This window comes from Rutilus rutilus, assembly GCF_951802725.1.
Source record: "Rutilus rutilus genome assembly, chromosome: 15".
NCBI lineage: Eukaryota > Metazoa > Chordata > Actinopteri > Cypriniformes > Leuciscidae > Rutilus > Rutilus rutilus.
In genome coordinates this window covers 36397175-36421498 of record NC_140220.1, presented here as the reverse complement: position 1 = coordinate 36421498, position 24324 = coordinate 36397175, and the positions used below count along the sequence as shown (strand labels likewise).

At 37.9% G+C, this 24324-nt stretch overlaps 2 protein-coding genes across 11 annotated transcripts in view; one reads left to right on the top strand and one right to left on the bottom strand.

Moving 5' to 3' along the window:
* Positions 1–120: 120 nt before the first annotated feature.
* mmachc (metabolism of cobalamin associated C) lies at positions 121–4845 on the bottom strand (the record flags this gene model as incomplete). Its single annotated transcript, XM_084432100.1, has 4 exons — positions 121–865; positions 2532–2684; positions 4146–4343; positions 4627–4845. The coding sequence occupies 4 exons, from the start codon at positions 4843–4845 to the stop codon at positions 506–508; spliced, it is 930 nt and encodes a 309-aa protein (XP_084288226.1). The 3' UTR covers positions 121–505.
* A 2762-nt stretch (positions 4846–7607) lies between these two features.
* The window catches only part of LOC311304818 (protein NLRC3-like), a 36432-nt gene continuing 19715 nt past the window's right edge, over positions 7608–24324 (top strand). The window contains exons 1-8 of one of the 10 annotated variants that reach the window (XM_084432090.1): positions 8676–8762; positions 10541–10641; positions 17257–17313; positions 17916–18085; positions 18189–18305; positions 18401–18526; positions 18622–18747; positions 20118–21938. In XM_084432090.1, coding sequence (XP_084288216.1) covers positions 17937–18085; positions 18189–18305; positions 18401–18526; positions 18622–18747; positions 20118–21938 — 2339 coding nt within the window. In that variant the 5' untranslated portion in view covers positions 8676–8762; positions 10541–10641; positions 17257–17313; positions 17916–17936. Of the gene's footprint in view, positions 7757–8675; positions 8763–10540; positions 10642–17153; positions 17314–17915; positions 18086–18188; positions 18306–18400; positions 18527–18621; positions 18748–20117; positions 21939–24324 lie in introns of those variants that run through there. The other 9 variants (XM_084432093.1, XM_084432089.1, XM_084432091.1 and 6 more) reach the window with 9 other exon arrangements.

Sequence of the window (24324 nt, the reverse complement as noted above, 5' to 3'; positions counted from 1 at the left end):
TGAGTGGCAATCGTCTGGGGTGGAGTGCCCTCTAGTGGTAATTTATAAAATATTTAAAATATTAAAAAAGGCCTCTTGAAAGCTGCAGGGTGTACTTCCCCATGACAGAATACTCACCCCTAATTCTCTTTGTTTTATTAAATTAAAAAAATAACTTATTATTTATACATTTCCTCTGTAGTGGAATAGCGATTACAGTGAGACACTTGCAGAATGTTCACAGCATCTTAATACATTGAATGCAATTCGAAATAACCGTATGGAAGTTTGTTTCCGCTATGAAATAACACATAAAAATGTAATTGCGAGTTATTTCACAATTTTGACTATTGTGATAAAAAAATGTGCAAATACAAACTAGGCCGAATTGTGAGATATAAACTTGAAACTGCAAGAAAAAAAGTCTGAATTGCAAGATAAAAAGCCTCAATTGCCTTTTATTTTATTTACATTTTTTATTTTATATGTGTCTTCCACACAGCAGAGCACATCTTTGGGAAAACAGCTATGAAATAGCTATAAAACAGCCCTGTTTGTTTGTGGAGCTCTGCTTCTCAGTGTCCGTCTCCGTCAGAAAGCCCCAGCGTCTGAGCAGCTCCCCCCGCTGGCCTGGAGGAGTCGTGAAATACTCTATCTGCTGATCGGAGTACCTCTCCTCCGTGGGCACAATGTCTCTGTAGCTCCCGTCCTGCCAGCGGAAGTTAAACCTCTCCAGCAAGTCGATCCGGTCCTCCTGTGAGCGCACACAGTCTGGAGGATCTTTCTGCTGGAGATCCGCTCCCACTCGCACATCCTTGAAGACCAGCAGGGCTCGTATAGCAAACCAGCCACCCAGCTTGGGGTGTATGCAGACTCCAAACATCTTCTGTGTAGTATAAGGAGAAAGACTCTCAGGAACAGCAGACAATATCTTTACATTCCACATTAGCATAGACGAGACGGGCCACTGAAAGATCTTGTGGCAGGTACAGCTGTTCAACACAAATAAGCTTGCATGATAATTGTTAGGGTTAGGGGGTGACTATAGTCACATATAGACAATGTGCAACACAATGACATACACAAACTGTGATACAGTGTGCACAGATTCTAGATAGATTCAGGAAGACATGGAGATTCTCAGTGCACACTTGTAGTTAGCGTGTTTGAATATTTTTATCATAGTTATTAACTGATCTAATTAGGGCCCAAGCCCTGAAAGGGTGAAGGCCCTATTGATTTCCTTAGGTACATTATTATTGTTATTATTTTACCTTTTGGGTCCCTTAACATGCTCAAAAACTCTTGAAACTTTGCACACACATAGGAATCGTTGGCCATCAGGGCCGGACACAACTTGTCGTGGGGGGGCTCCGCAGCGGACCATTTTATAAGGTTGTATTTGAGGGGCTCTGTAACCCCTTTCAACTACAGTAACCAAACTTCATACACTTATAGATCTCATCAAGCCGGACAACTCTCGCACTCGTACGCATAAGTCATACGCCACTTCAACAGGAAGTTGGCTATTATCGGTTTTTGGAATACTATCTGGAATTTGATATACTTCTCCAAGGGCATTCATCCGATCGCAACAAAACTCAGTATACATAGATGTCGCCTTGGCTACTGCAGTTCATTAGAACGAAACCGTAGCCAAGGCGACATCTATGTATATATCTATACCCGCCCGCGCCGTCAGATCATTTGGACGTGTGCTGTTTTCAAGAGATAACAACGATATAAATACTGTTCGTTTTCTCACACAAACCACTCGTTTCGTGTCTTAGGCCATCAATGTGTACTTATGATGGGGAATTGTTTAATTTGGACGTGGGGAATTGTTTTAATTTGGACTCTGTGCTTGTGTTTTGAGACAGTGACCATCGACATGCATTAAATGACTGACAGACAAGAACGGTTTGACCTAAAAATATCAAAATTGAAACTACTGCGGAAACAAAGACACCTACATCTTGGATGCCCTTGAGGTAAGCTAAAACATATCAAAAATTAATTTCAAAGTGAACTGTCCCTTTAAGGATGCTAAATTGCGAGCGGATTTTTGATATCTCAAAAGGATTGGCAGTGGCGTTGAAACAAATTTAGGACAAAAATTTAACTGCGTGTTTGTTGTAAGAGGCCGATCACATGGATGTGACTATTGTGAGTCAAAGTTATAGCGCCACCAACTGGCAACAGGAAATCTGTTACATTCACAATTCTTTAAAATTGCCCTCTTATTTTTACCCGATTTGCTTCAGTCTTTGTCAGGATAATGTCAAGACACCGCAGATGTACACCTGTGAAAGGATTCTTGATGTCTTGAATATTGTTGTCATGGCAATGCGTCAGACTTTAATATTCTTTTTGGATGCTTTTGAGAGTCTTAGCATGCTTTTAATTTCATGAAACTTGGAGTTGTAATATGTAGTTTTTTTCATAAGCCTGTCACAGCCCTAATAATTTCGTTTTCTGATGAATCAAAGTTAAATATTTCAATCGACTGATATCATAAAGCGTGATAAACATGATGAAAGTGTCTGGCTGACCTGATCAGCCCACGGTGGACTGTGGATGTCTGATTTCTGGTAGTAATACGCTGCTCCTGATATGTGTGCGGCGGTCTGTGCGAGAAACTTGGGTCTTCTGCTGGGCAGCATCTCATAATCATAACTGACATCCACAGCCTGATCGGGAAAACACTGAGAGAGAGAGAAGAATAGAAGAATGAGGCATTTATATAGCGCTTTCATATGTACTAGTGTACACCCAAAGCGCTTTACAATCATATCAATCAATCAGAGAGAGAGAGAGAGAGAGAGAGAGAGAGAGAGAGATTAAAACATGGTCGGATAATGGAAACAGGACTCAATCTTTTAGATGCTACAGACCCCAAAATATGATCATCCTCATGTGAGGGACCCCCACCCTAAAATGTATATATATATTTTCATGTATAAAGACCCAATTAATACTGTGTAAAATGTAAATAATAAATGTGGAAAATATTTAGTTTCTATTACATTACTGCATTTTTCTACTAATTGTAGTACAGTTAAATGTTTAGCAATCAAATATATTAATTCTTTATTTAAATCAAATTTAATTTACTTATTTTAATCTTTTTTATTTTAATCAATGCATTTATTCATTTAGTTACTTAGTTGAATTACTGCTTTCCTTTTTATTATTTATAGTTTATTATATTTATTTAAATCAAAATGTATTTAATCAAATGCATTAATTTATTATTTATTCAAATCAATTTTATTTATTTTAATCAACTAATTATTGATTTACAATAACACTTTACAATAAATCTACATGAACTAAGAATTAACAATACTTCTACAGCATTTATTAATCTTAGTTAATGTTAATTTCAATGCTGTTTGCTAATACATTATTAAAATCAAGTTATATTTGTTAACATTAGGTAATCCACTCTGAACTAACAATGAACGACTGTATTTTTATTAACTAACATTAACAAATATTAATAAATACAGTAACATATGTATTGTTCATTGTTAGTTAATACATTAACTAATGTTAACAAATTAACCTTATTGTAAAGTTCAATTCAATTCAATTCACATTTATTTGTATAGCGCTTTTCACAATACACATCGTTTCAAAGCAGCTTTACAGGAAATTCCACATTACAATTTAGAGTGATCTGTTATCAGAGGTGACTGTCTAAGTTATGCATTTCAGAAATGTACATATACAAATCACAGGTAGCTAAAAATGTATTCATTTAAACAATGTAATAATTTAAGGCAGAAACAATAAGCTCGTTGAGGTAATGAATACTTGTTTGTTAACAAATTATTATGACAGAGCATTGGTGCATGCTGATTCAGAGTGCTACCTGATTTACTTAAAAGTTAATTTATCTCTTTGATTTATTTTTCATTTTAATCAAATTTAATAATTTAATTTAGTTGAATCTTTTATTTATTTATACATTCTTTTACACTGTTTTTATCTAAGTTATTCCACCCTGTGGGTCCCCGGACCCCAGTTAGAAAACTCCTGCTCTAGATAAAAACAGAAAAAAAATCTAACCACAAAAGGAGTCAAGTTATGATGTGATTGTGAACCAGGAGAAAAATCTGATGCAGTGTAAATCATCTTTGTTGTCCTGCCCTGAATCATACCAGTGAGACACAGGCTGAGATGGTGTGTGCGCTGCACTGATCTATGGGGTCCCTGAGGCCCTCACAGCGCCGGCTCTGTAAGAAGGGCAGGAACGAGCGCTCAAACATGGCCGGAGTGCTCAGGACCACCACAGCCAGAGTGTCTGCTGGGTAAGGGAGGTGATGGCCATGAGATAGCACTGCATTGTACCAGCCAACCTGCCAGAAAACACAAATATTAGCCTATGAGTAACCAGTGAAAGCTCAGCTCAATACTTTTAGTGGTCACATTCAGAGCTGTATACATAAGTGACGTCTAAACATGTTTATTCCCCACTTATGTGTACGTGCACAGGTGGTTCTGACTGCTTATGAGCAGAACTAGTTTCACGTGGATAGACGTAACATTATAATACATGCACCACTATGATATACAGACGCCGAATACTTTCATTATCGAGCCTGTTTGTTTTTATTATGTTCGTGGAGCCGGACAAATTACCTTAAAAGGATAAATTTCAAAACCCTGTGCTTTTAAAGACTCGCGGAAAGTCCCTATAAGATCCTCTACGACGCGCTCACTGGAGATCGCCATTTCTCTTCTTCTCATAATATTACGGTGTTTTATGGCGTGCATTTGCGCCGCATAGTGGACAGGAGTCTGAAGCGTCAATTTCTGAGGAACCATATGTGTTTTACAGAAGGGGGTTTTAGGCCACATGAGAGCGCTAAGAGGTCCTGGGAAAAGTTTTAAAATAAAATAAAATAAATAAACAATTAAGATTAAAATAAATTAAAAATGAATTTGATATAAGTGAATAAAATAAATAAATAAATAACAATATTAGACAAAAAAAAATCAATATTAATAAATGAATAAAATACATTTAAATAAATAATTAAAAATAGATCAGTACAGACACAGTACAGAACTACATAAACTTTTTTTTCCCCAAATAATATTTGACACATCTCAGAATAAATTTAGTCTTTTTCCATTTAAATATTATAGCTGCCTTTTAAATTTTAGAATGGGGGTCCCTCGCATGAGAAATATCATATATGGGGTCCGTGGCATGTAAGAGACCCCTGTTTTACTGTACTGAAGATGCAGATTTTGTCTGTGGGGAATTGATTGGATGGTTGTGGTTTGCTATTGGTGGATCTCGTGTGATTGACAGGTTCCCCCGCCCTCATCATCAAAGAAGAGATGTTGCTGCAGGAGGGAGAGGAAGTTATTCTGATTCAAGATTTTGAGGCATATGAATTTTAAAAAAATAATGATGTGCACAGAAATCATTTAGAATGCAGTCAATGCACACTGCAATATTCAATAAAACAAACAAACAAACAGGTAAAACAAGAATGTTTTTAGGAAGCAGTTCAAGTCTCTTCTACTTCTCCACTTCTCCAGAATTCCATATTTTCTTTATTACACATCATGTTATTCCTAATTTTTTTCCATTTCTTCCATCATGTAATTTCTCTCTTTTTCATAATCCGCACTGTTAATTTACTTTCTCGAAAAGACAAATATCACTCAGAATGCATTTTTTTCTACGGTATATTGTTGTTTTAATGGGGAAAACAGCATGTTACTGTCAAAATTTGGTAGTTTTTTTTTACAGTAAGGGTTGTCGTGTTAGTGCACCTGTCGGTCATATCTTTTTTTCTTTTTTTCTTTTTTTTCTTGCAGAACTTTATATCTACATACAAGATCAGTGAAAGATACCATGGTTGTATCTTTAACAATGAAAAATCATAATGACAAAAAAAAAAAAAAAAAAACAGAAAACATAAATATCATGGGTTTGCATAAATCATAGTAAAAGCACAATGACAAGGTTAAATATTTTTGAATAATTCATCATAGGCTAATGCATCAAAAATGATTTTTTTTTTTTTATTTATAAGCCTGAGGGATGAAACAAGAGTTAAATTCAACAAGAAAAAGAAAAACATAAAGCAGATTTAAGGCACTTTTGCTTGTGGATGAAAAATTGTGCATATAAAATAAATCAATTAACAGTATATTCAAGAGATAACGATTTTGAGTTTTCATAATAAAAATATTTTCTTTAAGAATAAAACTGTGGGTCACATAAGAACGGTTAAAAATATAAGAACTTAAATCAACCCAAAATTTATTGATAACAATCACAAAATACATGGGCTGCTGCTTCTTCAACAAGACCACAAATTGAGCAAGTTTCATCAAGATATTTACAGATAGATTAATTAAACCTGTCGTTAATAGATTTTAAGTTGTTGCACTTCTTATTGCGTCATAGCATAGGTCATATGATAACGCCAATATTAGGGTGACCAAATGTCCTGTTTTCCTAGGACATGTTCTGTTTTCACGTCCTGTCCTGGCCGTCCTGTCTGTTTTTTATAAAGTGATGAAAATGTCCTGGTTTTCATTATTTTTCATTGGGCCATTAAGAGTGTACTTTAAATACATGCTTGCCTTTGCACACAAAACATATGAAACCGGCTTCGGCTTCGCCCCCTCTTGTTATAATCAGCGCGTTCCTCAATCCGCAGTGGCAAGCAGAGAGAGCACGTCAGAATACAGAGGCCTATGTGTGTGTGTGTGTGTGTGTGTGTGTGTGTGTGTGTTCATCTCAGCCTCATTAGTCTGTCACTGCTCGTCAATGTCAGAATATTTTAAATGACCAATCAAATCAAAGTAGGCGGACTTTACGTTCACAGAATTTTAGCAGCGTGACTCCGCTTCAGTTTACGGTCAAGTGCGAGATAAGATGTAAGTAGCTAACAGCGTAAAAAAAAAAAACAGCCCAAATGTAAATTCACAGATGATTTACAGAGAAAATTCCTGTGTTTTCGTTTCGGTCGGGATCCATGTAAAGCAGAATAGGCTACTGTTGACCTGCAAAGCTGGCAACGTGTAAGTGTCAAATAAAGGTGCTAGCGACCTAGAAGCCCACATAAAGAAAGTATAGGCTACAAGAGAACATCAGGAGAATTGAAATTGTTTTCTTACTGAAATAGTGTAGTAGATTTTTTATTTTAGTAGTAGATTTTTAACCTGCTATGGCCATGAAAAGAAGTGTCATGTAAAAGGTGTTAAAAGCTAAACTTTTTTTTTAATAGTATTCTATTGTTGCGGGCCAAACATTGAATGGAAAAGATGTATTACTTGTATTAAAGTACAATAACATAGTTGCAAGGTTGTGAATGCATTTGTTAAGTATTTTTTGATGCATTCACCCCCCAACCACGCCCCCACCCCTTAACCACGCCTCTCCAAACCACGCCCTGGCCCATCAACCACGCCCCCGTCCTCTTTTCTGAAAACTAAAATATGGTCACCCTAACTGACCCTTTAACTAGCGCTCGTAAGTATTGGAAATAAAGTAGTCAATTAGTTTGAGGTTTCGGACGCAGCCCGCTAGGTCTAGTGTGCCATTTGTGACAGGGCCCAGGTGTCGATTGCAACTTGCAAGTGACGTCACTTGCAGAGGAAGCGCAGGTAACTGAGCGTGCAAGTCTCATAGGCAAGTCTGAGCGTGCAAGTCCAAGGGTGCAGCAGCCAGACCCTTCTCGAGAGATCAACAGCCCTCACTAGTGCTGGTAACAGCTCCTGCTGAAGCAGTATGGTAAGAGAGGTTCGCGCTTATTTCTGTATTTCTCACACTTCTATATTTCTTTTTTATTTCGTATCCACCTTATTCCTGCGCCCCATGACGCTTTGCGCGAATTATGGGTGTAACTTCCGTTAAGCTCAGCTGTAAACAATCAGTGAAAGGCACGCTCTATGAACGCAATACGTTAAAAAAGTGTCACAATGCATCACATTAATCTACTCACCCTTCAACCATAGAACATTAAAAGGAAATTTAAAAGTGTAAAAGCATCAAGGTATTTCAACAGACCAAAATAACCCCAAAAGCGCGAGTCTTTCCACAGCAATAACGGACGGGTTAAATATCACTAGTAATAATATACCTGTATTATGTAGCTTATGTTGCCTTAATAAAAAATGTTCATTAACTTCAGCATTACGTGATACTATTTCAAAGTGATTTCCGTCATTTTGACAGATTATAAATTGCATTTACCTGTGAACAAACCTGGAAAGACACTAGAGAAAGAATAACGAGAGATTCTTCGTGCATTCAGTGAATTATTCATGGAATATATCGTAAATTAAATTCGGAAGAACAGACCACAAATGTGCAGAATATGTTGTCATTTTTCTTACTTTTACAGCGGATTGCAAAGGGAAAAAAGAAAATAATCATGAGGAAAAGAAAGCAGCGACTGAAAAGAGCTCGTGCCATAGATATTCATGTTATAACATGTCAAGTTAAAATTCCAAGGCTATAACGTTATTCTCATGATGTCTGAAATTAAATCATGAAGGAAAATTGACGGATCAGCTTTATTTGTAGGGCAACCTTATGATTTGAAATGATTCGTTTCAGCCTTTTTTGAATGGAAGTTCCCCAACCTGGAAGTGCCACCCATCCACTTCAGGGTTTTTATGTAAACCGGGTCACGTGAGCTCTGACTGACGCGCAGACTGTCTTAAATCGAAAGCAATAGTTAAAACTTTATGGACGAGAAGACTCCATTTCGGAGACTCTACTTTTACAAATGCCACACTTTACGGTCAGCTATTTGTTTCTCATTTTATGTCATATTATGTATCCATATTATTGTCAGATGATGTCGTTAGATACCTTTTCTCATTTGTTGACTACGGTAGTTATTTGTATGGCATTAATTGTCAGCACAAAATGATCATGATCGTGTCAGGCGAGTGTTAGCATACAATACAGGAAAAATATCAAAAGACAGATTATATTTATAATTTACATTTTTCGAACTCCTGACATAAGCTTCGTTTTGGCCTGGTTTTGTTCCTCAAGTAGACACCAGATATACTTTTTTATATTTTTTACTGGTGGGTTCAGGACACTATTAATTTCTGTAAGTGAGGATAGCAAAATTAAGTAAACTGTGACATATTATATCCAATAATTTTTCATACAGTGACTACCAGTAAAATTTTCTAAATTTGGGACCCAAAATTATTCAGACACTTTGACCTGACCATGTTTTACTGAAGTGTTGTTTTTTCAATTGCTAATGCGACTTTTTTACACCACACACTGAACAAAATAAAGCATTGCTTGGTAATTGGTTATTCTAAACTGGTATTATGTAATTGTGTAGTTAAATTTAACAGCTGACAGATATTCAACCTTATTCATCTGTGAGACAGTCTAACAGAAGGATGGACAAAACCAGTGAAATATCAACTGATTTGATAATGCTGAATTCTTGTCATATTTTATTACCATTTTCTAAACTATAGCAAATAAACTGTGATAATGTGAGAAATGTTGACGGTGTCTGAATGTATTTTTTGTTTGACTGTATGTCCACTGTCTTGCAGGTCGGGTGGGTCAAGTATTAAAAAATTACATTCCAATTAATGTGGTTGGGTCACAGGCGGATGAGATAAATCATTCATGGGTTGATTTTAATAAAGACGGAACTCATTTCATGGTAAAAGGCAACAACATGCGCCACTCTATTAACTTCATTTTCAACAACAGCATCTCTTCAGGGAAAACCAATTAAAGAAAACATATGTCTCGAGCACCTCCTAGTGTTCACAAAACACAAAGGAAAAAACTACATGAGATATTGCTTCATAACTTAACAGCCTTAACTAAAAATATACACAAGCTTGTGTTGCATTGACAGAAACAGTGACAATTTAAGTTTAAAGAGAGTAAAGCCTGTGTTTAGGCTATTAAGAAAATGTAGTTTTGTCAAAGAAGAACTTTTCTTTAAATATATGTTCATTTAAAAGCAGCCTACTTCAGTGTAATATGATACTAATCATCACACTTAACACTGAGAATTAGAATAATTGTAATGAGATGATCGGGTGCGCATATGTAAATCAGAGAAAATCGTAGGTTTAGGTGGGTGGCAGCCTGGCAGGTGGATGTTCTTTTTTTTTGCGGATTTGTGTGACGTTACAGCTGATCCACGCATCTCTAATCCACATTTCTAGCTTTTCCAGTTGCCCTTTTTGAATGCTGAACACAGACTACTGCCACCTGTTGGTGTGGGAGAGTTCTGTCCTCTCATGCAGGCGCAGAACATACATGCTAGTTAGTCGTCGACTGTCTGTGTAGTCTCCAAGCGACACGAGGTGACGCCACAGTTGAAAAAAAGCTTTTTGTTTTCTGCAAATTTTTTTTTAGAGATTTGTATACCGCCCTCATGAGAAACAATCAATGGTGAAACATCCATCTTGCAAATGATGAACCCAACAAATGTTTGTTTTACAATGGAAATGTGGACAAGCACAAGCTACTGCAGTCTGAACTCACATTAAACTATCCTTTCTTTTCATCCTTCTCCCTTAGAGTTTCACAAGCAAAGCAATAGGACCCATGTCTGCCTGACCATCACATACACTGTTTGCCTTAATCAGATGAACTTTTCGCATGGTGGTTGAAGTGAAAAGGTAATTATGTATAATTTATTATTATTTTGCAATTGTCTTTTGTGCATTTTTAAAGATAGATATTAGGGATGCATCGAAGGGGTCACACTGTTAGAAGTGCAGGACTGAATGTAATTCATTTAACAAATGATATAATGCATCATAACTGCTTATGCTGGGTACACACCAAAAGATAATCGGGCTGATTTTGGGCTGATTTTGGGCCGATTTCCCCCTTCCGACAATCCTAGCTATGTCCCGATTATCTTGATGGTTCTACAGATTATCTTATCAGATTTTCTCTTGGTGTGAGGTGTGTTGAGAATGTCCGAACCTGATTGGAAGAACGTCGGAGCCGCCACGATCGCAAATCGTAAATATTCAACATGTGATGAATGATTTAAGCTTATATACACGCCCAGTGGCGTAACTTTGCTAAATCAGATATATGTACAATAACAGAAAGAAAAACCGTTATATCTTTTGCGGCCAGGGCGCCACCATTGTGCAGTATTCTAACATGTGACGTCACTGGGTTGGTTGGCTTCAATGGTCCAGTGGTAGAATTTTCGCCAACCGTGTCAGAGGTTCTGGGTTCTAATCCGTAATCGTATATATTTTTTTCTCGTATATATTTTTTTTCCTCATCAAAACCGATTATGTTCATCAGTGGTTGTATATCAAGCAGGGACACGTTTGTGTGCATTATGTTTTGTGATTTCACCAAAACGAATAGAGAGTCTCCGCAACGGTTTGAAGCGCGCGTCCGAGTGAAGACAGTGCGGCGTGTGCGCGAGCCACACAAGAAAACACAGTATCCGCTAGGGGTGCAACGGATCAAAAAACTCACGGATCGGATAATTTTTCGGATCAGCAAAAAAAAAAAAAAAAAAAAAGACAAGACATATAAACATAAGTTTTGTCTTTTTGTTTATTAACACTTTTAAACTATTAAAGAATAAAAGTATTAAATTAAAATCAACTTAAAGTGCACAAGACATAATATCTTCTTTTTAACATAATTAATGAAAATTCATAATTAATGAAAAACAACTTAAAGTGCAACATAAAAAGGCATATCTCCTTCCTTTAAACATGGACCAATGACCATTAATAAAAAACTTTTTCGCTGAAGTGGGTGCGCGACGGGATGTCCTATGTCGTATCGTGGCTCAAGCACTTTCAGCATGTGTTTTAAACAACCGAATATGGCCTCATGTCTGCACCTATAATTTTTTTTTATTGCATCACAATAAGTGTATTGTGATTGTCAAACCATTTTAGTAACTAAACTGAATTTTATTAGGTTTAGTGACAACAAGTTACAATGTTTACATGGTACAATTTCTGGTAAGCTACGCTTTTTTATTATTTCAATTCAATTATTGTGATTTGATTTAATATTGACTCATTTGGATAAATATTAGGTAGGCTACGCCAAGACAGGCATTCATTTTTCTCAAGAAAAAAACATCTCACCTAATGCTGTAAACATACAGAGAGCCCTATCAGCTGGCAGTAGCCTATTATTTAAGGTTAAAAATAACTCAAATTAAACAGAATGCGTTTTTTATTATAATAACAACAACTTTATTTAATGATATAAGTAAAAAATATAATAAATATGTAATATAGTACACATATTTAGCAAAATACTCTCTATAGCTCTTTTTTTCTAGCCAACTAACGTGCTATAGCCCATATTATGGTCATCAAATGTCTTTCCTGAGGTAAATTTTATGTGACATAATTGTTCTCCAGCTGTTTTATTGACCCCTTTGTTTGATTGATTCGTCGATATTATGTGTGAGGAATATACATTTAGGTAAGTTGTAGCCTACTGTATCTTTCAACATTGTTCAATCGTGTGTATTTACTATTAGCTAGAGATGATCGGTTCACATGCCGCTAGGGATCTGTTGCGTCACATTTACAAGCGCCAAAATGGTATTAATGTTTGAATTTCGTAATAAAAGTGACCGAATCTGAGAGCTGAGAATTTTTTATAGCAAATTTTTTTTATATTATTTACCTGCTCTGTCTAGTCTGTCGGTCTCCGTCCTCTTTGCTCCGCGATTTTTTTTTTTTGTGCGTGAGAAAATGGATGTGTGTGTGAGCATGTGAAAAGTGTCATTCCTCCGCTCGCCATGACTACGCTGTGTGTGGACTGAACATGCGCACAACATTTTTTTTTCATAAATCAATCCGCGGATCACGTGCGTGCCGAACCGAAGATATTAGGCTTGTTTGAGATGAGCAAAATCTGCGCAGAATCGATCACCGGTGATCACCGCGAGATGCATGCCGGTTAAAAATGTGTCCGAGTGCGGTCCGCCTTGCTCTGATGTCATGCTGACGTATGTCAAAAATCTCTCACGAGCGCAAGGCGCACGTGTCGGATTCTGCAGTCGGGCGCAGTTGCTCTCCACCGACTGCGCTGATCAAAAGCATGATGGGAAACGACTTACTGACGACACAGCTTAATGCTCATTGGTTTAAACAACTGTGATGTATTGTTGTCTTTTAAAATGTTTGATTTTAAAACTCTAATATCATGTTTTATGTGTATAGCCTATGTTATGTGTGAATATTCCAAAACTATCTGACAGTGCGATCTCTTTGGGTTATGCAATTCAATTTTTTATAAAAAAACACATGTAAAATGTAAAAACACATATGTCTGTATTAAAGAAAAAAATATTGATAAACATGTATTTGGAATGGAATTAAATAACAAGTACTTTGGGTGTCTTGTTCATTTTATTTATTTTTCATATAGAAGCAACGTAAAGAACTTAAATTCCATCCAGTTTATTGGCAACACTGTGCACGAGCGTGAATCCCGTGAATCCCGCGATATCCATCTTTGATCTCACAGGTGTCAGATCCACTGCGTGAAGAGAGAACTGTCCGGCTTGCCTGCTCTTTTTTCACTCCTCCTCTCACTGCAGCCGCCTACTCTCGACTACATTTCAGGCGAGGCAAGGCGCATCTCAAACAAGCCTATTATTGATCCGAACGGATCACGGATCAATGATGATCCGTTGCACCACTAGTATCCGCGCCACTGATCGCAGCAGCAACGAGCACTTTGATCACTTGATTAAAAAAACACATTTCAGCGCTAGATCGACTCTTATTTAAAAAACGAACGAAATGAAGTCTCTGCCAGTTAACTGGAGATGTTTTATTTATTTGTAGAATTAATACGTTCGTGCCGCGAGATGTTTTAAAAAGTGGTGGGGACAATATCGACCCTGGCAAATTACGCCTATGTAACTTATACGCCTGATAAATATGTCAACTATAGCAGATCAGTGCTTCGGTAGTGAATTTAAATAGGCCTATGCCTTGTACTCATGTCAGTCAACCCCGAAGGTCATCTGTCTGTTATGCGACTCGCATGCTCGCATGTAGACTATCACAACGTTAAAGGGATACTCCACTTTTTTCGGAAATATGCTCATTTTACAACTCCCCAATAATAATCAAGGAACTGTGTGGCCGTACCATGGGTGCAGCAGGCGTAGTGATATGACGCAGCGCCTGCCGCCTGATAATAGGCTACCGAGCTGGGGACTATTATCAGGTGCTGTGTCATATCATTACACCTGCTGTACCCATGGTACGGCCGCACAGTTCCTTGATTATTACGCCGGAATGAGAGTATAGTTCCTAGCCATATAGGCTTAGAAAATCGCAACTTTTCATTTTCCGTCGATCTTAGTACACGGTTTAACAACAGAAGAGTCAAGTTTTAAATAGGAAAAATATTGAAACTCGTTGGTCATTTTGAAAGAAATGCTACTGGACTCATCAGAATCAATGATCTATGCTAAGCTATGCTAAAAGTGGTACTGCCAGACCCGGAGTTCGGCTGAATGGATTCTAAAACGGTAAAACTCAACTGTTTAACTCTGGGGGAGTTGTAAAATGAGCATATTTCCGAAAAAAGTGGAGTATCCCTTTAAGTCAGTGCGCGCACGGAGAGCGGTGTTGCGTGATAGCATCACTGGACTGACACGTGATATGCCGACATAATATTTTTCTTTTGTAGCTATTTTTCGTAGCTACTGTACATAAATGTCCTCAGGAAACTATTCAAATTATTAATATTATTAAAATTATTTTTTTTTATTGTTTTTATTAATCTGATTGGGCCACTCGCACACCCAGGCCCACCCATAAATCCTCGCCTGGTGTGGGGGGAACCCCGAGGACAAACGCGCGCATGCTCTGGAGGCTATCACGTGAAACAAAACAATATCCAATCAGAAAGTGAGATGATGGAAGACGGAAGCATAACAAACGCAGTCATGGCGCTGCACAAAGTGAAATTGATCTGGACAGCAGAGATGGAGGATCAGCTTGTTGATTTGTGGCAACAGCACAAACGTTTATACAACGTGTCGTGTAAAACCTTTCCAAACACTATCATCGCAATTTCTTCCTGCATATCATCTGCCATGCTTATTCTGAAGTCTCGCGAGATTTTGCGAGATTTCCTGTGTTCACAGTCGAGACTCTGGTTGAAAACTTTTACAGTCTATGGTTGAAAATCTGTTCATGTGTGGTGTCTTTGTCACATCATGGCACACCACACACTATAGACCTTATGTAGCCCCGCCCCTTTTTAGCGCTGCGCTCGTTTTCTTTTGACTTCCGGTCTGTATTTTCACAGCGATCTTGTGTATTTATGAATGAACGGCTCGTTTTAAAATCTTCCCGGTCTACTGACAATTGTTGAGACATCTGCTTTAAACATTACAATCCTCATGATAACTTTCGTTAACTTTACATTAAGTAAATCCACTTGAAAAGCTAATTACTCCTGGACAGCAATGCCATAGAGATATACAGATCGACCGCAAAAACAGAAGTTAAAAGACAATATTCTAAAGATGGCGGCGCCCTCGTTTCTCTGGCACATAAGGTCTATAGGAGCAAACAGTTAAATCTAGGATTTTTGTCCTCATGTTTGTGGTCTATCACATTTTGAAAATCTTATAAGATGTAAAAAATCTTTTGGTGTGTACCCAGCATAAGCTAAAATCTAGAAGTTGAAAATTCAACTGTTAAAGCATAAAATACTGTACCACGAATCAGTGAATTTGAGTTTAATTGGGTATATTATCAGTAATAAATTAATTGTTCAAAAACATGTTATCATTCAAAAAAATGATCAACTATTTATATCAATGTGATTCAGAAATGAAGGCCATAATACTAATGTTGTCCACTAGAGGGAGCCAGAGGATAGCAAATCCTTTAAGATCTCAGTTTAAAGACTGTGAAAATTGTTCAATAAGTTGACTTGTCGTAAAAAAAAAATGCATATACCAAATTCATAATAGTTTCATAAAGTTTATTAAAGCCCAATAGCCCCACTGAAGCTAAGCAGGGTTGAGGGTTGGGAGACCTCGTGGGAAAACCAGGTTTGTAATTGAGGTTTAAGTTTACGCTAATACGGGTTGATTCGAAACCCTGCAGACAGTCGGTCAGAACTGTGAAATGACATCAAATGTGGTAAATTCACTCTGCAGACTCCAAATCTCTTTGAAAGAGTTTACTGATGATAATTTCAAATTGAACAGGTGTGGTTCTGGAACAAAATACAGAAATAAACTTAAATGAGTGTGTAGGAGCTAAATCTAATACTTCAAGCTACTGAGTTGTTTGGTCCAGGAGTAATTAGGTTGACTCACTTTCTTGCGTTTTGATGTTACATTGTTTACTTCCTCCTTAAGAAAAGAGAAGTCCATTCTTCCGTTGCATCACCATACACTTTTATTGACTCCACAACACCACTGTGCATAATGTCCAATTTTGCTTTTTCCTTGTATTAGAGAGAAGTTGACATTCGTTCACCGCTTTCGCTATTGCGGTCAAAACCTTTTTGCCTCAACACACCTCTCTACAACATAAGGAAGGCTACCTATATACAATCACATCCGCCTGTCTAGCTGCTAGACGCTAGCTGCCTCTGCAAAGTCACTGCGGCAAAAATAAACCAGTCGCATTTCAAAGTCATTGTCATATACACTCACCTAAAGGATTATTAGGAACACCATACTAATACTGTGTTTGACCCCCTTTCGCCTTCAGAACTGCCTTAATTCTACGTGGCATTGATTCAACAAGGTGCTGAAAGCATTCTTTAGAAATGTTGGCCCATATTGATAGGATAGCATCTTGCAGTTGATGGAGATTTGTGGGATGCACATCCAGGGCACGAAGCTCCCGTTCCACCACATCCCAAAGATGCTCTATTGGGTTGAGATCTGGTGACTGTGCGGGCCATTTTAGTACAGTGAACTCATTGTCATGTTCAAGAAACCAATTTGAAATGATTCGAGCTTTGTGACATGGTGCATTATCCTGCTGGAAGTAGCCATCAGAGGATGGGTACATGGTGGTCATAAAGGGATGGACATGGTCAGAAACAATGCTCAGGTAGGCTGTGGCATTTAAACGATGCCCAATTGGCACTAAGGGGCCTAAAGTGTGCCAAGAAAACATCCCCCACACCATTACACCATCACCACCAGCCTGCACAGTGGTAACAAGGCATGATGGATCCATGTTCTCATTCTGTTTACGCCAAATTCTGACTCTACCATCTGAATGTCTCAACAGAAATCGAGACTCATCAGACCAGGCAACATTTTTCCAGTCTTCAACTGTCCAATTTTGGTGAGCTCATGCAAATTGTAGCCTCTTTTTCCTATTTGTAGTGGAGATGAGTGGTACCCGGTGGGGTCTTCTGCTGTTGTAGCCCATCTGCCTCAAGGTTGTGTGTGTTGTGGCTTCACAAATGCTTTGCTGCATACCTCGGTTGTAACGAGTGGTTATTTAAGTCAAAGTTGCTCTTCTATCAGCTTGAATCAGTCGGCCCATTCTCCTCTGACCTCTAGCATCAACAAGGCATTTTCGCCCACAGGACTGCCGCATACTGGATGTTTTTCCCTTTTCACACCATTCTTTGTAAACCCTAGAAATGGTTGTGCGTGAAAATCCCAGTAATTGAGCAGATTGTGAAATACTCAGACCGGCCCGTCTGGCACCAACAACCATGCCACACTCAAAATTGCTTAAATCACCTTTCTTTCCCATTCTGACATTCAGTTTGGAGTTCAGGAGATTGTCTTGACCAGGACCACACCCCTAAATGCATTTAAGCAACTGCCATGTGATTGGTTGATTAGATAATTGCATTAATGAGAAATTGAACAGGTGTTCCTAATAATCCTTTAGGTGAGTGTATATTGTCATGTTTTTTGTATTTCGATATACAGGCTAGGTGTCAGTTGGTCATTATGGAGAAAAGGGAGAACGTTGCATCTGAAGTGATGCAGGAGACTCAGAGATCTTCATCTTCAGAACCCAGCTGTGTGTCTCTGAAGAGTAACGAGTCATTGCATCATCCTCCTGACCTCAGTGATGAACCAGTTACCTCTGACCCCAGGTGAGAATCTATCCAGTATTAGAGACAACAGACTGACTCATACAAAATTAAATGGCAGGCAGAACTGAAGGAAGAAATATTTCTGTATGTCTAATATCTCCAGGAGGAGGAAGAAACTGAGATCTTCATCTTCAGAACCCAGCTGTGTGTCTCTGAAGAGTAACGAATCATTGCATCATCCGCCTGACCTCAGTGATGAACCAGTGACCTCTGACCCCAGGTGAGAATCTATCCAGAATTAGAGACAACAGACTGACTCACACAAAATTAAATGGCAGGCAGAACTGATGGAAGAAATATTTCTGTATGTCTAAGTATCTCCAGGAGGAGGAAGAAACTGAGAACATCATCTTCAGAACCCAGCTGTGTGTCTCTGAAGAGTAACGAATCATTGCATCATCCGCCTGACCTCAGTGATGAACCAGTGACCTCTGACCCCAGGTGAGAATCTATCCAGAATTAGAGACAACAGACTGACTCACACAAAATTAAATGGCAGGCAGAACTGATGGAAGAAATATTTCTGTATGTCTAAGTATCTCCAGGAGGAGGAAGAAACTGAGAACATCATCTTCAGAACCCAGCTGTGTGTCTCTGAAGAGTAACGAATCATTGCATCATCCTCCTGACCTCAGTGATGGACCAGTGACCTCTGACCCCATGTGAGTATGATTTAACTGATCTAGTGAAACTAATACACAACAATTCATGTGAGACACACAACCTACCACAACACACTGAATGCACACTGAGGCCCTGTTTACACCTGGTATTAAAATGCTGATCACAAGTGGCTGACGCTTAATACAGGTGTAAACAGGGGTCTAAAACCTTTTGAGCTTGTCTACTTTCGACCACTTCCAGAGGTAGTCGAAAACACATTTGACCGGATTGCATTCATGGTAGACGCTCATGTGGTCGAATCCGTTCGAACAGCAACTAAACACCACCTGCCTTCCGCCTATTGACTAAATACACAATCATTGTGAAACTTGTTGGGAAGCGCACTGGTCAGACTGGATTTAAACTAAGAAATATTGCCCCTTAGTAAAAATGTTAATTTCTGTCACTGCTTTGAACTGACCACTGCATAGAATATGAAAAATATGAATATCTTCGTGAGTCTGCTGTCAACAACAGGCCTAAACCAGCCATGGTACCAGTACAAAAATACAATCAGTAAAATATCATCTAATTATTATCAACAAAACTTTGAAAACATGGAGATATATCTTTGTCAATATTGCGCACCCCTAATGTACGGTATCAATTTTGATTTCTTCAGGTCTTAAATTTGACTTTAAAAAGTGTGCAGCAATCCTGTACAGAAGACACCCACTAAAATGTCATTCAGTGTAACAATATTCATGAATCAGAAAATCTTATTAGGCATATTTAAAACAAGATTTATTTGGTGACATATTAAAAATCTATAGTTAAGGATTACAGTGCAGCCCCAAATAATAATTAATTGTAATGTTTAAATCTTTATACTTTGCTAATATCCTTCAAACCACTAGGTTTTGCCAATTTGTCAGCAAGAAGTTTTTGTAAGGAAGTGAAAATCATTTAAAATATAATAAAATTTAGTATGATCACATATTCTTTTATATATTAAAAAAATTACAGGTCAGAATAAGTATAATGTTTCATTATTGCATAAGTAATCTGTTACGCTGAATGACCATGGTTTGTTACTCAATGACCATGGTTTGTTACCTTGAATGACATTTTGACAAAAAGGGAGGTAATATTGCTTATAATTGCAATGTTTTTACTATTAGTCTGTATCATTAATTTTTTTATTTTTCGCTTGTATTTTGGTGTGTATAATAATTCTGCATGGATCTGCATAGTAGCTATATGCAGTCCTTTGGCATCTCCCTGTGGTCTTGTTTGGTATGGCAGGTGTGGCCGCATTGATTTGGAGAGGAGGGGGGCCTTGGAGTAAGAAAGGTTGAGAACCATATGTTAAATACTTTATTTTATCATATTTTTTCCATGTTTCTTTTTTGCTCATCATTGTGAACAGAGAGGATCAGACTGGAGACAAGGATTCTGAATTCAGGATTCAAACAACTGATGATTTCCTACAGAGAGTCAAAGATCAACACAAAACCAGCATGAAGAACAAGTATGAGGGATTATTTGAAGGAATTAAACTTCAAGAGAATCAAACCCTGCTGAACAAGATCTACACACAGCTCTACATCATAGAGGGAGAGAGTGAAGGAGTGAATAACGAACATGAGGTTTCTCAGATGGACAAAACAGCCAGAACTAAACACTCACAAGACATTACAATCTCCTGCAATGACATCTTTAAAGCCTCACCTGAACCAAGATGTGAGAAGAAAGACCAAATCAAGACTGTTCTTACTAAAGGCATTGCTGGAATCGGAAAAACTGTCTCTGTGCAGAAGTTCATTCTGGACTGGGCAGAGGGAAAAGCCAATCAGGATGTAGATTTCATTTTTGTGCTTCCATTTCGAGAGCTGAACTTGATCCGAGATCGTCAGTACAGTCTTCACAGACTTCTGCTGGACTTTCATCCTGAACTTCAAGATCTGGACTCAAAGATTTATGAGGAGTGTAACGTTGTGCTCATCTTTGACGGTCTGGATGAAAGCAGAATGACACTGATGTTTTCAGATGCTCAGAAAGTTTCTGATGTGACTGAGACTTCATCAGTGGGTGTGTTGATGTCAAAGCTCATGAAAGGAGAGCTGCTTCCCTCTGCTCTCATCTGGATCACCTCCAGACCAGCAGCAGCCAGTCAGATCCCCTCCAAATACATCAACCGTCTTACAGAGATTCAGGGATTCAATGAGCCTCAGAAGGAGGAATATTTCAGGAAGAGAATCAGTGATGAGCATCAAGCCAGCAGAATCATCTCACACATCAGAAGAGCAAGAAGTCTCAACATCATGTGCCACATACCTGTCTTCTGCTGGATCTCATCCACTGTGCTTCAGAAGCTCCTGGAAGAAGATCTGAGTGCAGAAATCCCTCAAACTCTGACTGAAATGTACATCCACTTCCTGCTGATTCAGATCAACATGAAGAATCAGAAGTACGAAGAGAGAGGTCCAGAGCAACTCCTGCAATCCAACAGAGAAGTGATGGTGAAACTTGGTGAAGTGGCTTTCAAACAGCTGATGAAGGGCAATGTGATGTTCTATGAGGAGGACCTGAGAGAGAGTGGTATAGACGTCACTGATGCCTCAGTTTATTCTGGGTTTTGCACTGAGATCTTTAAGGAAGAATCTGTGATTCATCAGAGAAAAGTCTACAGCTTCATTCATCTGAGCGTTCAGGAGTTTCTCGCTGCTTTCTATGTCTTTCACTACCATCTTTGTACTACAATGGAAGCACTACATTTTTTTGCAATGCATAATATGTTTGAAGCAGCAATAGATAAAGCCCTTGAAAGTGAGAATGGACAGCTGGATCTGTTCCTGCGGTTCCTGCTGGGCGTCTCACTGGAGTCCAATCAGAGACTCTTACAGGATCTACTGACACACACAGAGAACAGCTCAGAAACCATCAGAGAAACCACACATTACATTAAAGAGAAAATCAAAGATGGACATGGACTCTACACTGGTCAATCCATCAATCTGTTCCTCTGTCTGCTGGAAGTAAAAGATCAGACTCTGTCCAGAGAAATTCAGGAGTTTGTGAAATCAGACAAACACTCAGAGAGACTCTCTGCTGCTCACTGCTCAACAATCTCCTACATGCTTCAGATGTCAGAGGAGGTGCTGGATGAACTGGATGTTCAGAAATACAACACAACAGATGAGGGTAGAAGAAGACTGATACCAGCTGTGATCAACTGCAGAAAAGCTCTGTGAGTGTTTTGTTCTTGTTTGCTTGTTTAAGAGATTTAATGTTTTTACATAAATTGGCAATCAGATGCAATTCTTTTTTTTAAGGTATTGAGACATTTAATATTACAATTGTTCATTAGGTTAACCAGCGGTAACCCACCTTTTTTAAATACAATCTACCCATTTCACGCAGTAAATAAATAACTGTATCTTAACTCTTTCTCTGCTAGCGTTTTCTTGAAAAGTTCAGCAACAGCATTCAAAACATTCATGGCCCCCAGAATATTTTGTTGTATGAATATGTAAACAGTCAGTCAGTAAATTAAAAGAAAGAACAGAGCCTCTGCTTTTAAATAAATAAACATTTTATTCTAACTTCATTTATTTTTTTAACAACACTTGAATGTGGGTAAGTATAATAAAAAACATAATTTCGAACAAAAAGCTGGGAAAATCACATTTTTGTCAAAGACTATGTCCCGATCGGATTCAGAATGATGATCAAAACATAGATTGAGTCCAGCAACACCCCCAAAGCTTGCACAGTTGTGTCATTTTGACATTTCTTTCTGTAGATATTTATGTAGATATTCTTCACTTGTAGTTGTATCTGGAGATGCTTTACTCTTTCAGAAGATGCACTACAGCCCACCCTTCTGTACAATAGTGAAAACATGAAAAGCTGGAAAAACTCAATTGCGGTTAAAGAGTTTATTAAAAATTATCTAAAAATCTAAAACTGTTACAACAGTTTGTGATACAAGAAACTTTTACTAGAAACATTAATGGATCTTATTAAAAATAAATTGTCTCAGTTACGCATATAACCATGGTTCCCTGAGAAGGGGAACGAGACGCTGCGTCCCCTAGAGGGTACTAGTGTTGTCACGATACCAAAATTGTGACTTCGATACGATACCAGACCAAAATACCTCGATACCGATACTGAATCGATACCACGGCAAAAAAACTAAAACAGTAAAAGTAATTGAAAAATATGACAGAACTTACAAATCATTGTTTTTTTTTTTTTTTTTTTTCAATATTAATTTTGATTGGTTTTATAACAACAACAACATAAAAAAAAAAACAACATACACACCAACCCACCCACACAGAAAAAGGGCCAGAGTACATTAAGAATGACATAAGTGCCTAAAATAATTACAAAGGAAAAAGATCAAACACATACAAAAAGGGGATAGAATCAGCATTAAAATCACAGTATTATAAATGTGTCAAAGTCCATTACATGCTACTGTTAATAAGCTGATGGAGGAAGGGACTCCAGATCTTAGAAAACTTATTAAGAGACTTTGCTTCATTAAACCTCATTTTTTAAGATGAATGACCGAGGCCATTTCAGCAAGCCATCTCTGAAAACATGGGGGAACAGTGGATTTCCACTCCCTCAATATAATTCTCTTAGCCACCATCATGCCCAGCATTAATGCCAATTGCACGTAATAAGGAAAAGATGAAACTGTGCCAGAGTAGCAAAAGATGGCCAATTCTACTTCGGGCAAAACAGCCAGGTTATATGCCGCAGAGTACCAAGAAAATATATCCTGCCAATACCTATGGAGTTTTGGGCAGAACCAAAAAGAATGAGATAAAGTTCCCTCTGCGCCCTGACATCGATCACAAACTGGAGACACTTCTGGGTAGATCTTGTGGAGTTTAACTTTAGAATAATGCAGTCTATGTACAATTTTGAAATGAATTAACTGAAGTATTGCATTAATAGAACAGCTGTGTATTCTTTGTAGGATTTCAGACCAGAGGTTGTCAGATATGTTGATTCCAGCATCCTTTTCCCAAGCTACCTTGAGATAATCAGAAGAAATGTTTAATTGTGAAGAGAAGAGAGAAACAAATTGTGAAACCATATGCCTAGAATCAGGTGCTTGTCGCACTAGGTTAAAGAAGCGGTGTTCTTCCTGCTGAATCCTGTAATCACAAAATGCTTGCTGAGCATAATGCCGAATCTGCAAGTATCGATAGAAATGAGAGTGAGAAAGACTATATCTACCAAGTAGGTGTTCAAAAGAGGCAAAGCGACCATCTGTGTATAGATCATTAAATGTAGAGAGACCCTTGTTATTCCACAACTGAAAGATTCTATCGCTCAGACCGGGTGTAAAATTATGATTCTTACAAAAAGAAGAATGAACGGAAGGCCGTGTGATACCAAGAAATTTCTTAATTTGTTTTAATATTCTTAATGAGCTATGTACTACAAATTTTTTAGTAATGCTATTTAAAGGAGTATTTAAATTGGAAAGTAATAAAGCAGGAAGAGAGCTCTTGATTACAGAATGAGATTCCATATGAATCTAGGTAGGAAAATCATCAGTCTCAATATGACATTGTGAATCTTTACTCCAATACATCAAGGCTCTTACA